The sequence below is a fragment of the Juglans regia genome, chromosome 7, assembly GCF_001411555.2.
Source record: "Juglans regia cultivar Chandler chromosome 7, Walnut 2.0, whole genome shotgun sequence".
Lineage (NCBI taxonomy): Eukaryota > Viridiplantae > Streptophyta > Magnoliopsida > Fagales > Juglandaceae > Juglans > Juglans regia.
In genome coordinates this window covers 5001770-5016087 of record NC_049907.1, presented here as the reverse complement: position 1 = coordinate 5016087, position 14318 = coordinate 5001770, and the positions used below count along the sequence as shown (strand labels likewise).

At 38.2% G+C, this 14318-nt stretch overlaps 1 protein-coding gene across 1 annotated transcript; it reads right to left on the bottom strand.

Annotated features, from left to right (window-relative positions):
* Positions 1–6184: 6184 nt before the first annotated feature.
* Positions 6185–13288, bottom strand: LOC108991258 (auxilin-like protein 1). Its single transcript, XM_018965433.2, has 7 exons — positions 12715–13288; positions 8346–11857; positions 8127–8224; positions 7976–8041; positions 7797–7886; positions 6844–7020; positions 6185–6461 (listed from the first exon to the last, which is right to left on the bottom strand). Exons 1-7 carry the CDS (start codon positions 13110–13112, stop codon positions 6426–6428), a joined length of 4377 nt encoding a protein of 1458 aa, XP_018820978.1. The 5' UTR covers positions 13113–13288; the 3' UTR covers positions 6185–6425.
* Positions 13289–14318: the final 1030 nt, after the last annotated feature.

The following is a 14318-nucleotide window of genomic DNA, read 5'->3' as shown; positions in this document are numbered from 1 at the left end:
ACACCAAGAATCAATCTATGCTCAGCTTGGTAAGATCCTGCTTGGACTCCAAAACCCTTGGTTTTCCCTGACCCATGCATAGATAACATCCACATGAGCTTGCTCCCTCTAGGTAAGGGTCACTGAGAAGATACGATTGTCGTGAATGGTTTTCCAAGAAGCCCTCATAAGAAACTCCTGACCATTAATCTCTTCAGCGAAAAACTCCCAACCAATTCTAGAACAAAAACTTTCGATCTCAATTCTTTACCTTGGAGAAACATGGCTCCAACTGGGAGACTCTAAAACCTACTCACGAATGGAAGTTGCACCGATTCCCTAATGAACCGGTGAGGTCGTGTGTATAAAAGAACTCGCAAGGGGTGAGGTCCAGATCCCCCTCCCCCATTGCCTCCAGGACTCACTCCCAAACAACACAGTAGAACAACATGATCCTTCAGGCATTGGGGAGCACTTGGGCTAAAGCCACCTCTAGGAAGTCTAGGATGCTGCAAACCAACTGAAAAAATGGGAGACAGAGCCTGATAAGAGACATGCCTATGTACAACCCAATTCGTTCGACGACCCCTACTGGTTCATGATCCGATCGGAGGGTCCGAGGAGGATCAAATCCATTATGTTAGGGATCCCATAGCGAACTCTCACGGAGTGAAGATTTGCCTGAGGGGTGGAGGTGGAGAGGATTTGTCTGATCTAGAGCCATAGAAATGGGAATGCGAGAAAATCAAATATTGGAAGCGGAAGCAAGAAAATGAAAGAGAAGGGAATAGGAAAGAGAAAGAAAGAGGTGTAGGGGGAGAAGGGGTAATGCCATGGTTATCAAAAGAGAGAACAACGAAATGATAGAAGGCGTAGAGCAAAAGGGAAGGTGCCATGCGCAACCCATGAAAGATATACCAAAGCCAGTCTTGCTGACAAGAAATGACGTGAGGGTGAAATTGGTGTGATGTGATCGTCGTTGTTAGAAAAAGCGAGCGTGATGCCTACTAACGACATGCTAGGAGCACGATGAGCAATCAAGGCGATGGAGTTTGAACGGTTTAAACTCCTCCAACACGAGTGAGACAAGAATTTACAAGATAACTGTTAGGGGAAAAATGGGCAACACCAAGTGGGCTGGGGGTCAAGGGGCCCGATCGCATGCCTTGAGAAGCCCGTACGAATATGGCCCAACAAATCGCACTAAGGCAAACTTGCGGGGTGTGGAGAAGAGATATCCCGATTGCAAAATACCTTCATACAACAAAGAGCAAGAGGAACGTCACAACCAACAGGAAAGCGAAGGAAATCATATTTTCTCCATACCAAAAAGATGATCAATACTCGGGTAATCTGACTCATACCCACACTCTAAATATTTTATCTTTTGATGATGAGGCTGAAGTGTTAGGGCCAAAACTGCCACCAAGTCAGAAATGAAACTACTATCATGGAATTGCAGGGGCCTTGACCGATCTCGTGCAATTAGAATTTTGAGGGCAATTATTAGGAAGCATAAACCTAATGCAGTCTTCCTCTCGGAGACAATTTTGATAAATGTGAATATTTCAGCCATTGTGAATAGGCTAGGCTTCTCTTTGTATATAAATGCCCCCCAATTGATAAATTGGGTGGCCTTTTATTTATGTGGGTGAATGGATTGTATATAGAACCCCGTGTTTGTAAATATAAATGTAATATCTATGCTTGTGTATTCTGATCCTTCCCACAATCCTTGACTTATTAATCTGGTCTATTGCCCTGCACAGAACAACAAAAGATGGCAGTTTTCGGACATAATGAACAAGGTTGCTAATACTTATGAGGGCCCCAGGTTAGACATTGGAGATTTCAATTCGATATTGAGTCAAACAGAGAAAATAGGAGGGATGCCTTTCACTTGTTCCTCACACACCAATGATCTTAGAGCTTACATGGATAGGAATTGTATGATTGACTTAGGATTTCATGGTCCTAAGTATACCTGGTCTAATAATAGGCAAGGCTTAGGTAACATTAGAGAAATTCTGGACAGAGGAATTGCTAACCATTCTTGGATGGCACTTTTCCCTAATGCCAATCTTCAACATCTTCCTAGTTACATTCTCTCAAAAAAATTGAAAGAAGTAAAAAAAGCTCTAAAAACTTGAAAAACAAAAACCATTTTGGTCACATTCAATCTTTCATAAAAATCTTGACCAAAGCTCTATCACAAATCTAGACTAATGATCCAAACATCCAATCCATGATTAAGGAAGCTGATTTGAAAGAAAATCTCAATGAACAACTCAGAAGAGAGGAAATCCTTTTGAGGCAAAAATCTAGATTGCAATGATTGACCACTATTGATTTTAACACTAAATTCTTTCATATGTCAACCGCTATGAGGAGGCGCATGAGTTCTATTGGGAGTCTTAAGATCAGTTCTAACAATTGGACTGTTGATCAATCAGTGATTCAGAATAAATTTCTGGAACATTTTAAAGAGATATTTCATTCATCAAATTCCTTGATCCACTCTGAGTTGGAGGAACTCTTTCCTGAAAAAGTTTTTGACCATGACAATCACTTCCTCTGTGAGATTCCCACTGAAAAGGAATTTCTCTCCACTTTGAAACAAACTCCCTTAAAAAAAGCTACTGGCCCTGATGGTTTTACAGGACTGTTCTATAAACACTATTTGGAGATCACTAAAACATATTTCAATGCTGCCATAAAAAAATTTTCCAGAAATGGGAAGCTTCTCAAAGAAATAAATCATACGCACATAGTTTTAATAAATAATAAAAAAAACAACCCAAACATTGTTCATTAATTTAGGCCAATTAGTCTTTCTAATGTCTGTTATAAAATCATAGCCAAAATTCTTGCAAACAGACTCAAGAAGATTCTTCCCAAAATCATCTCACCCCATCAAAAAACCTTTGTCCTTGGTCGAATCGTTCAGAAAAACACAATTTTGACTCAAGAGGTTTTTTATCATCTTAAGAAAAAAAAAAGGGGGAAGAAATGGACTTATGGCTATTAAAATAGATATGGAAAAGGTTTTTGTATTATGGAGTGAAATTTTCTCTTTAAAATAATGTCAAGCCTTGGTTTTCACAACAATTGGATCAACTGGATCCAAGAATGCATCACAACAATTTCCTATTTAGTGCTCATCAATGACAACCCTTGCGTCTTTTTCCATCCATCCAGAGGTCTTAGACAATGAGATCCCTAGTCCCCCTTCCTTTTCATTCTTGGAACTGAAGTTCTCACAAGACTCATAACAAAAGAAGAGAATCTGGGTCACCTTAGGGCATCTCTATCAGTAGGAATGACACTCTCTCCTTTCTCATTTGCTCTTTGCTGATTATCTCATTCTTTTTTATAAAGCTTCTAGTCAAAATGCTTAAAGCTTCAAGAATTGTTTGGATAAATATTCTTAATGGTCTGGTAAAAAATTACATTCTGGCAAATCATCTATTCAATTTAGTGGTAGCACTTTGCCACGGTTCGAAAGGGAAATGAAAGAAATCTTTCGACTTCAAAAGTGCTTCTTTCAAAATCAAATATCTGGGCCTCCCCCTCTCTTTCAATACCTAAAAAAAAATCATTTTGAAGAGGTACAAGAGAAAATTACTTAGAGATTAGCAGGGTGGAAAGATAAGCTTCTTTCATAAGCTGATAGAACCACTTTAATAAGATCAGTGGCTAGCTCCATATACTCTTATCTAATATCCACCATCTCTATTCCAAAACTGTGACCAACAACATGGATAGAAAATTCATGAAATTTTGGTAGGAGTTCCCTTCTGAAAAAACTTAATTTCACTCCTAAATCTTGGAAATCTATTTGCAAACCCAAATCTGTTGGTGGCCTTGGCCTAAGGTTAACCTCTGATTTTAACAAAGCTTTACTTTGCAAACTGGCAGATGATTAATGGTAGCAATGCTATCTGAAAAAAAGTGCTTACTGGAAAATACTTGAGAAACACCTCATTCCTTGCAACTAGCCCAAAGCCCATTGATTCATGGATATGGAAAGGTATTTTAAAACAAAAGGAGTTCCTAAAAAATACTGAGTTACCAGATTAACAATGGGGTTTGCACAAGGGTATGGTCTGATCCTTGGAACCCACTCTTCCTTCTTTCTAGCCCGTTCCAAAAACTGCCTCCATTTAGAAGAACCCTTCACTAACTTTCTGGATTAACCATGGAAGAACCCAGAAGATTGAATACAATCCTGTTACATGCATTTTTCCATCAAGATTTAGTGAATGAAATCATGAAAATCCCCCTTGCTCAGACAAATTATCGTAACTTGGATGATAAACGCATTTGGGCTCATCACACTTAAGGGAAATTCACTATTAAATCGGCTTATACTGCTATCTCAATCAATCATAATCACAACACCCCTGTTCAATCTAGTAATTGGAGAAAATTCTGGAAAATCAACATCCAAGGTAGACTGAAATTTCTTTGCTGGAAAATCCTCAACAATATCATTCCTACAAGAACTCTTTTAAAAAGATTTCTTCAATTAAACAACAAAGAAACCCAGTGCCCGATTTTTAATACTGAGGAAGAAACTCAGAATCATCTCTTCTTCATCTGCACTTTAACAAGAATTCTATAGAGGCATTATCCTTGGCCTCTGAGTATCTCCTGCTTTGCTAATAACAATATTAGCCAGTGGATGGATTGCATTATCAGCCCTTCAAGGAGCCTCAATATTCCAAGCAGAGATGAACATCACTTTCAAATATTTGCCATTATTGCTATAGACAATATTTTGTTCCTTAGAAATAAGATTGCTCATCAGGCCTTCATACCCAATCTTGATAATTTTACCTTTACAACTCTAAAAATTTATAAAGAACACTGTAATGCTTGGAGCAATAAACAGATTAATATAAGCTATACTTGGAGTGCTACACCCAGAGATCACTACATTTTAACATTTGATGTGGCGGTAAGAAGCTCAGGTAGCACAACAATAGCCATATGCAGATCAAAGGATGGCTCTCCAATATTTATCCACACTAGATTCATCCAAAGTCTAACCTCAAACCAAGGAGAAGCTACAACAATGCTCATAGGAGTAATGAAAGCTAAGGAAAAATAAATTGAGAAGATTATGATTGCAGGTGATTCACTAGGAACAATACTAGTAGTGAATGAACCAGATAACATCCTAGATTGAACTGTCCAGCCTATAATTCATGATATCATGAATGCATTGCAATCATTCCAAAGCTGGCAAATTAGAAAACTCATCGAGAACTTAATCGATGCACGCATTCTATTGCGCAATGGGTAGCTTCCAATAATCTCTATGGAAGCATACCCCTTATTTTAATTCCCCCTTGGATGTTATAATTTCATAGTGGTAAAAATCCACCTGCTTGTCTATAATATTTAAATGTACTGTCGTAACAAGTGAGTTTTCTTTATTAAGAATGAAGCTTGTTTGAAATATATATATGTGTATATATATATATATATATATATATTTATATAAATGAATGCCCTGTTGATATATTAATCATGTTTACTTGGTAATTTGTTTTATTCTTATTGGATCTTTGCTGACTTAACGGAGTTACCCCAACCACCGCGAAGAAATCTTGCCAAAGGCTTCACCAAGAGTGTAACAAATATTGACTCCCATCTTAATGTAAACAAAGATGACACCTATCATCCTTTTTCCATTAACCCTTTTCATCCGGAGCTTTCAAACATTGATCTCTTCATCCTACAATTACATGAAGTTTTCATTGTAACTTATGCATGTCTTAGATACCAACCGAGTCGTGTGATGTTTTAAGATATGCATCTCAAGCTTCAAAGTCGCATCTACTTGTCAGTCGAGTAAACAACCTCAGTATATAATACACGAGTGTAACATCCAACGTCAAAACGAAATGATTCTGCTTTTCTATCTATACTTCATTCATTAATATTTGTTTCTTTTTGCCGTGCAATAAGATATTTCATTTGATACAATCTAAGTACAAAAGGAGTGAGGGGAACCCCACTAATTACCCAATGTACAATGAATGCAATAACCAAAAAATTATATAAACAGGAACTGGAAAATGGACCTAAAATTTCGTCCGATCCAGTAGTTTCTTGGTTCATAGGCCAAAATACTGGCTGCTTGAAACGGCAGTTTTTCAAGCAGCCTAACAGATGGACTGCTTGGAGAGACACCAACTAAAGCAACAAGAGCACTTGATTGACACAGCAGGCAGGATCACACGCACAGTATATCAGATTTTACCTATATTCTCTTCTTAATTATAAACTTAGGAGCTTACGCTTACATTCAGGGAAAGCATGGACAAAATGGTTATCTGATGGACATACAGATGTACACTTGCGGTATAAAATTACAAAATGTGCAGTGGGATGCTATCTGTATTCATTGTACAATTCTGATGGCTGGACTATACCGGCTACCGCTCTTCTGAGTTGAATTTGTTCCATGCTTCCTGGAGATTAGAAGATCGACAGATAGGTAAGTACAGAAAGATATGGTTGCTAGGCATAAGCAAGGCTTGCTGCTTATTTAACTACAATGTTTAGTAGTTATTTTTCATCATGCTGACTAGGGATGCAACTAGATCTGATAACTTCCTTTCATACGAGGAAGCCAGTGTAGAAAAGACTCAACTTAGATATATCGATAAAAGAAAAAAACAGGGCTAGGACTACTACAAAGGAAAAATCAGGTGATTTCCATTCATAATTAGGCTACAGAACGACCATTTCACCATCAGGTTACCTTATGCTCAACAGTAGGAAGTAAGTTGCCCAAAAAGAAGAAATTTTCTGTAAAATACTTGGAACTCGTGGAGCATGCAAAGAACACACCTTTAGAAGATCAAAGACCTTTTCGCATATGTACTTCTGCTGAATGCTTGCTCCCCGCTGTTGTAATTTATCAGGATGAACACAAAGAGTCGCTTTCCTGTAAGCTTTCTTTACAGATGCAGCAGTTATGACTTCTGTCAGAGGAATGGGCTGCCAACCACTCTCAGGCCCAAGGATCTGCCAATGGAGAGGAATTAATTATACAAATCTTGGAAGAACTGAAGAGAGTAGGTTCTGACATTTGGTTAATCATTTGCCAGCCAAGTTCAAGCATCTCAATCCTTTATTTCTATGTAAAATCATATGCTTGCACAACGCAAACATAAGCCGATTAATGAACAGAAGTCCTTGGGAATAATATCAGATTCTTAATAGTATCAAATCCTTTTTCATGTACATCTCCAAGAACGGTGCCAAAGTTAACCAGGAGAGGCGTAAAAGATTTCACACATCAAAGTTTAGGAGCGGCTGGAAATACTTGTAGCATACTACCAAGTACTCAAAATTTATATACAAGGACAAGTTTTAAATGCATATTGTATTGGTCGAAGCCCAACATGATACTAATAAGTATACGATTCATTATCAGGAAAATTTAATCACTAGTAATGCTTTTGCCACCACAAACAACAAACAGCAATCTTCTCATATTTTGTTTTTTTTTAAGTAACTGCATTCTTCTTATATGACCTGAAATAAACAGCAAACTAGTTCAATGCCCAGATAATCTGCAGTATTCGATTCATTATCCTATAATTACACATTCAACTCACTAGAGAATGATATATATTCTGATCATTTTTTAGTCTTCTTTTTAAAATACATTTTCCTCACCACGGATCACAGCAACACTCACAGAAAACAGGAGACAAGCATAATGTACGTTGACCCCAATCCATATTGAGGCTTTTTTAATTTTTGATAAGTACTACTCTGGTTATTAGCACACATACGTATTGCAATGTTGAAAGCAATGCACGTAGATTCCCTTCTTTCCCACTTGACCACCTCCTTACATCAGCATCCAAAGTTTCTGCTAATCTCTGAAAACAACATTAGATCCAAAATTATCAATAAAATACATGACACTTTAAATTCTAGAACTTTCTTTGCCGTTTAAAAAGATTTTTACATTTCTTTCAGCTTGCTCTCTCTGAGCAAGGAGATCGCGCATATTTTTTTCTGCAAGAGCTTTTGCCTGAAACAAGACCAGAAAACTTGGGTTAGTTTGGTTAGATATTAAATAACAATTCACATGTTATGAAAAAAGATGAGAATCATACCGCACGTTCAGTGGTCCGTTGATACCTCTCTAATCTAGCTTTACACCTCTGAGGTGATTCACCTTCAACTCCTTCAGATTGCTCAGTAGGATAGGCAGCTTTTGTAGAAAATAAAAACAATTTAAAATAAAATATGCAGAAGGAAGAAGAAGATGAGAAGTTAAAGAAAAATCCTACAGTCAACAGTGATTCACAACAGGTGCTTCCAGGATCACATACCTCCATAACATGAGAAAGAAGAGCTCTGTTTTAATTCATTATTTCGGACAGAAGCCGGAAATTTATCAGAAACAGATCTCTCTACTCGTTCTCTCATCCCAAAAGCAGCCTTCTCAGCCATTGTTCTTTCCACAGCACGCTCTCGTGCCTCAGTAGTTGCTCTTTCTACTGCAGCACGTTCTGCTCTGAGCCTGGCTTCCACAGTTGCCTTCTCAGAAAATGTCTTCTCCCGAGCCTCAGCACATGCCTTCTCTAGTCTTTCACGAGCCTCTGCCATTGCTCTTTCTACAGCAGCCCTTTCTGCCTTATCGCGGGCTTCAGTATATGCCCTTTCACGAGTTTCAAGCGTTTTTCTGTCAACAGCCATTCTATCCTTTTCTCTTTCCCTCTCCCTCTCCCTCTCTTCTTCCATCTTTCTAAGGCGATCCATCTCCAGCTCCCGTTCTCTCTTCACCCTTTCCATTTCTTTGTCTTCTGATGTTGATGTCTCGTTAAGTTTCTTCTCTTGTCTTTCTCTAGTCTGTCTTGCATTAACATGTGGAGCGGCTTTCTGAATGTTTCCTTTCACTTCCAACACAGCTGGTCGGGCAGCTTCTATTTTCTTTCCATTTTCTACCCAGTCTTTCCTCACCTGAGTTGGCAAGGATCTGTCCTTGCTTTCCTCCTGGTTTAGAACAGGCTGGGCCTGCTTGACATTATTTCCTCTTTCTCCCAATTCATGAACAATTTTTCTCTCTTGATTTATGGGAAAAGAGTCCACCTGGAAGACACTCTTATATATGTGAGTCTGTCTAACACCAAAGCCAGGTTCACCTACCTTCTTCGCATTACCATCTAAAGGAGGCGACTTTGTAGCATCTTCCATTCTAGACTGATCCTCTTTAAGCCCTAAATCTCCTTGAGCAATGTCAGATGCTTCGAATTTGTCAGCAGCCGGTGCATCTGCATTTTCAACCACTTCTGTGTCCTTTTCTTTATCTTTTTGCTCAGACTCTGTCTTCTCCTTTTGTTCATGAGCAAGTGACTCTTGAGTTTCTTCCAGCTTTCCACCGTTTTCATTATCTTTGGATGCCAACTTTGGTGCTTGAAGGTTTTCACTATCATCCAGATTCCATGCTCCATCAGATACCCCAAGATCCTCCAACTCCTTGCGCACACAGGTTCCTTCAGCCAGGTTCAGAGTCTTCCCATTTTCATCCCTCTCAGATTGCTCTTGTACTTCGCTTAGCCCCTTCAGTTCTTTCCCACCAGCATCTTTGAGTCTCTTCTCACTCTCTTTCCAAATACTAGCCTCTGTTGATTCCTTCTCAATTTCTTCCAACTCAAATCCTTCTTTTGATCTCCTACCACAGTCACTTCCTTCCTGAGCACCTTTCAGTTTTTCACTCTTATCTTCTTGCTCGGAAGCTCCATATAGATTCTTCTCTTCTTTTGCACAAGCATCTTTGAGTCTCTTTTCATTTTCTGTTATTTGATAAGTCTCTTGTTGTTTCTTCTCCTTTTTTTCTCCTTTGTGAAATTCTCTTTGTTTCTCATCATCCTTTTCCTCGAGACCTTCTTTTAGTCTCTTCTCATGCACTTCCCGCTCAACTATATTCTGTAGTAGCTTTGTTTTCTCTTCCTGCTCAACTATGTTCTGTAGAAGCTTGGTTTTCTCTTCCTGCTCAAGAGCCTCCTTTAAAATACTTTCACGTTCTTGTGTTTTGCAAGCCTCTTTTTTATTTTTCTGATTTTCATCCCTCTCGTTTGCCTCCTGCTTTAATCTCTTTTCACTTCCTTTATGCTCAAGAGCTTCCTTTACATTTTTCGCATCTTCAGCTCCATCAAGAAGCTCTTCATGCCCTCTTACATTTTCATCCACCTCAAAAGTCTTGTTTTTTCTCTTTTCATTGTCTTCCTTTCCACACAGCCCCCTAATTAATTCCTCTCTTTCCATTCTTTTATTAGCCTCTTTCAGTTTCTGTTCATTCTCCTTGTGGTTCATGGCCTGCTCAACTTCAGATTTATACTTTTCCTTCTGGACCTCTAACAGGTCATTGCAGTTTTCTGATACACCAGCTCCAGTTGATTTATTTTCAGTTTCTGTATGCTTCTGAGCTATTCTAACCTTCTTCTCATTCTTTAACTTCTCAAAAACCACCTGAGCCTCTTTTACCTTCTTCTTATGCTGTGCCTCTTTTGCTGCTTTGGATCTCTCATTCTCTCCTAACACTTCAAATGAGTACTCCTCTTCCCCTTTTTCCTCCCCTTCCCAAACCTCATTTTCCACTTTAGATTTCTTCTCATACTCCAGGTCATGTTTTCCTATAGCTGACATCACTTTCTTGTTCTCTTCTTCTTGCAGCTCAAATAGTCCCAGGTCTGCATCTTTCTCACACCCTTGCTCATGAGTTTTAGCATTATGCACTGAAATCTCTATATGGCTTGACTGCTCAAGAGCATTACCAGACTTAACTGTTCTCACCAATTCAATAGACTGAAATGCTTCTTTCCAATCACTACTTCCCTCTATTTTAACAGGACCCAGAGATGACCAGTATTCCTTGCTATGCTTTTTCTCTGCAGACTTTTTGGCTGCTTGTAGAAGTTTCTCTCCTTCCATCGAGTCCGGAACATCCTGAGCCACCTTTCTAACCTTTTGTATTTCTTCTCTGACAGAAAATTTCATTGAATTATCTTCTCTGTTACAAGTGCTCTGCACTCTATCATTTCTCAAATTGTCACATTCATCAACAATCTTGCTCACCTTTCCTTCCTTATCTGTTATATGATTCTTTGAACCCATTTTTGCACTGCCTTGAAAGCCCTCCTTCCTCTCCATAAACTCTTTTGCACTTCTGAGTTTTACTTGAGCCTTCATCATTGCTTCCTTCATAGCAGCAGCAGATGAACTTGCATCAACCTCTACATCAAAGAAAGGTGGTGAACTATCACCATCAGACCCTTCAGAAGCAATAGATTTACTATTTGAAGTCAATCTCCTAGAAACTTCCTTCGTGACATCTGTTGAAGGTGGTGGTCGAGAGGGGGGTGGCAATTGAGAAGGCTGAGTTCTAAGGCTGATATCAGATACTGTAACAAACATCTCATTAGAAAGAGAACCACTTCTAGCATATGCTTTTTCAGGCTTTAGATCATTTCTGAATGTCTGTCTGCAAGTAGAATCATTAAAGGGTTGTGACATGGTTTTCTTCCGATGCTTTCCCTTCATCATTCCCTCGCTAAAATCCATACTGAGATTGTCATCATCAGTCATCTGCAAGATTGGATTCTCATCTGTCTTTTGCAAGCGATCAATTTCCTCCAATACAAAAGTGCATCCAGGAACAGCATCTAGCTCAGTTACGTGTGTAGCCCCACTGCACATATCTTTGCTGCTTGTCTGATTAGCCTTATGATACGACATCTCCGCATCACTATCAAATGGCTGGCAAAAATCTCCATTTGAGAAGCAATGGTTCTTTTCAGAGTGATCTGAATCTTCTGAAAGATATCCACTTCCTGCTGGAGTCCTATGAATGAGGAAATAGAAAAGTATATCCCACAATTAAAATTCAAGAATTGATGCAGGGAAAAAAAAAGGATCACAAGATTAAAAAATGCAGAAAAATAAACAGCCTACACAGAGCTAATGGTATCATGCTGCAATCAAAGCATCAAAATCATATCGTCTTGAACTATCCTTGAGACCAATGCAGAGAAGCATTAGCACATTCATTCAAGCATTAGAATGGGCCCAAGCGCACATCCCAGTTTTGGTGTGGACACTGGTGAACAAAATTTTCAAGCACAGCGGAAGCATTGAAGGCCAGGTATTAGATTAAGCTGTTCTTTTACAACTAGTTATTAGATACGGCCATTTTTTAAGTAGTGATTATAGCCTTCAATTCACTTTACTAGATAAGCTAACCACACTCTGGATTCCCCTTCAAATTAGGGAAAAAAAGAAAAGAAAAAGCATTCAATCCAACCAAAACCCCGGCTATAACCAAAACAACCGAGATTCCCTGCAGAAAAGTCAATCTTCCAAGCCCCCTATACTTCGTTACCCAGAGTCACTCACATTAACGTTCCTACATTCTACAAATAGAGATCCAAAATTTCTCTCAAATTAGAAGTTTGAACAAAATAACCAGATCAACACCATCCAACAATCTACAAAACTGGTCTCACACTTTCTATTAAAACCCACAAACCTAAAGACAGAGCAGAAGCTACAAGAATCTTATGACCGTTATATCCGTAACATAACCAACAAAAATAAGACAAGAGCATCACATTTATTTAACAATATTTCACGCACTCCGATTCAAACTTTACTAAACAATAGTACAAAAAGCTGAGAACTTAACAGCATGATCATACATACCAAGCTTCGTCATCAGAGGAATCTCGGTCCCCACCCTTGTACTGGTCAAACAGCAAGTCCTCGTACGAGACCGCGCAATCTAGGCCGTCAAAATCCCTGAAGACTTCGGCGTAGTCCAAGCTGGAACTCCGGACATCGAAGAAGACCTCGGACTCGTCGACCGCCGGAAGATCCAGCACCGGAATGGACGAGGCCCGTGACGAGTGGAAGCTCTCGAAAATCTCGCTGTAGTCCTCGGCTCGCGGCGACAGTGTCGAGACGCCGAACTTGGGTGGCCCACCATAAACGTCGTCGAACAAGGCCTTGGCTTCGAACCCTCCATAGTTAACGGTCTTGTTGGCATGTGTAGGGGCGGCGGGGAGCCTGTTGGGTTGCCGAGAAGCTCTCGCATTCTCCATGAGAATGGAGCTTCAAGCTTTTTCCTTTCCCTAATTCTTATGCCGTATTATTATGTTCTTATTATTAATAAAACGTCTTTCTCAGGCTCTGTTTCGGTTTCCTTTCTCTCTCTGTCTCCCTCTCTCTCTCTCTCTCTCTCTGCGCTACAGAGAGTGCAGAGTCATCAGCCGGACGGCGAAAGAAAGGACGACAGGGAACGAAAATGGAAAAGGACGTCTCAAAATGACCCTTAAGGACATGGGTTCTTGTATTAAAAATAATTTGTTTTCGGGCAGGTTTGAGCTAAAACTAAAACATAAAATTTTCATCTCATCTCATCTTATCATTACATATTTTTTAAATTTTCATAAAAAATATAATAAACAATTCAACTTTTTCAAATCCCAATACACATTTTTCAAATCACAAAATAATAATAATATTAAAACTTAATATTTTAAACTTCAAAATAAAACACAAAATTCTCGTCTCACCCCCAAACCTACCCTTCGTCTTCTAGCTGTTTTTTAAAAATAAAAATAATCGAATTATAGCTTATATTTTTACTTATAATTTTTTTTGACAAAATTTATTTTATTATTTTTCTTTTGACATTCAAATTTTAAATTTTAATTTTTTCTCAACATATCAATAAATGATATATAAAAAGGTAATTTTTTTTATAAATTTTTCTAAAATACATTTAACATTTTTTTTTTACATAAGATATGCGTTTGGATCATCAATCCATCTCAACTCATCATTACAATTTTTTAAATTTTAACACAAAATATAATAAACAATTCAATTTTCTCAAATCTTAAAATAATAATAATATTAAAAATTAATATTTTAACAATATTTTATCATCTCAACTTAACTTAATTTAACTCAACTTAACTCAATTCAGTTCAACATCCAAACGCAAGCTTAATGATAAAAAAGACAATTATTTTTTCCTTCTTAAAGAAAATAAATTATAATATAGGTTATCTCAAAAAAATTAATAAATTTTGGTAACAAGTTCTTTTAAATTAAGATGAGAAGAGTCACAAAACACTAGTTAATATGATATGAGAAGAAAGGTTGTAAATTGGAAGAGAATTGTTATTCTTTAATGAAATAAATTGGCAAACGCAAAACTTGGTGAAGGAACTTCAATTTCTGCAAAAGTTGAAATCAGGACAGGTACAAGTGTAGCAGGTGAAAGTGCATGAAAAAGTGGA

What these genes read in the sequence shown, in the direction of transcription:
- LOC108991258 (XM_018965433.2), bottom strand. Translation starts at nt 13,112, where the DNA reads ATGGAGAATGCGAGAGCTTCTCGGCAACCCAACAGGCTCCCCGCCGCC. An exon ending in TCCTCTGATGACGAAGCTTG is followed by an intron (nt 11,858 to 12,714) that starts GTATGTATGATC and finishes CCTCATTCATAG; the next exon opens with GACTCCAGCAGGAAGTGGAT. An exon ending in AACGGACCACTGAACGTGCG is followed by an intron (nt 8,042 to 8,126) that starts GTATGATTCTCA and finishes GTCTTGTTTCAG; the next exon opens with GCAAAAGCTCTTGCAGAAAA.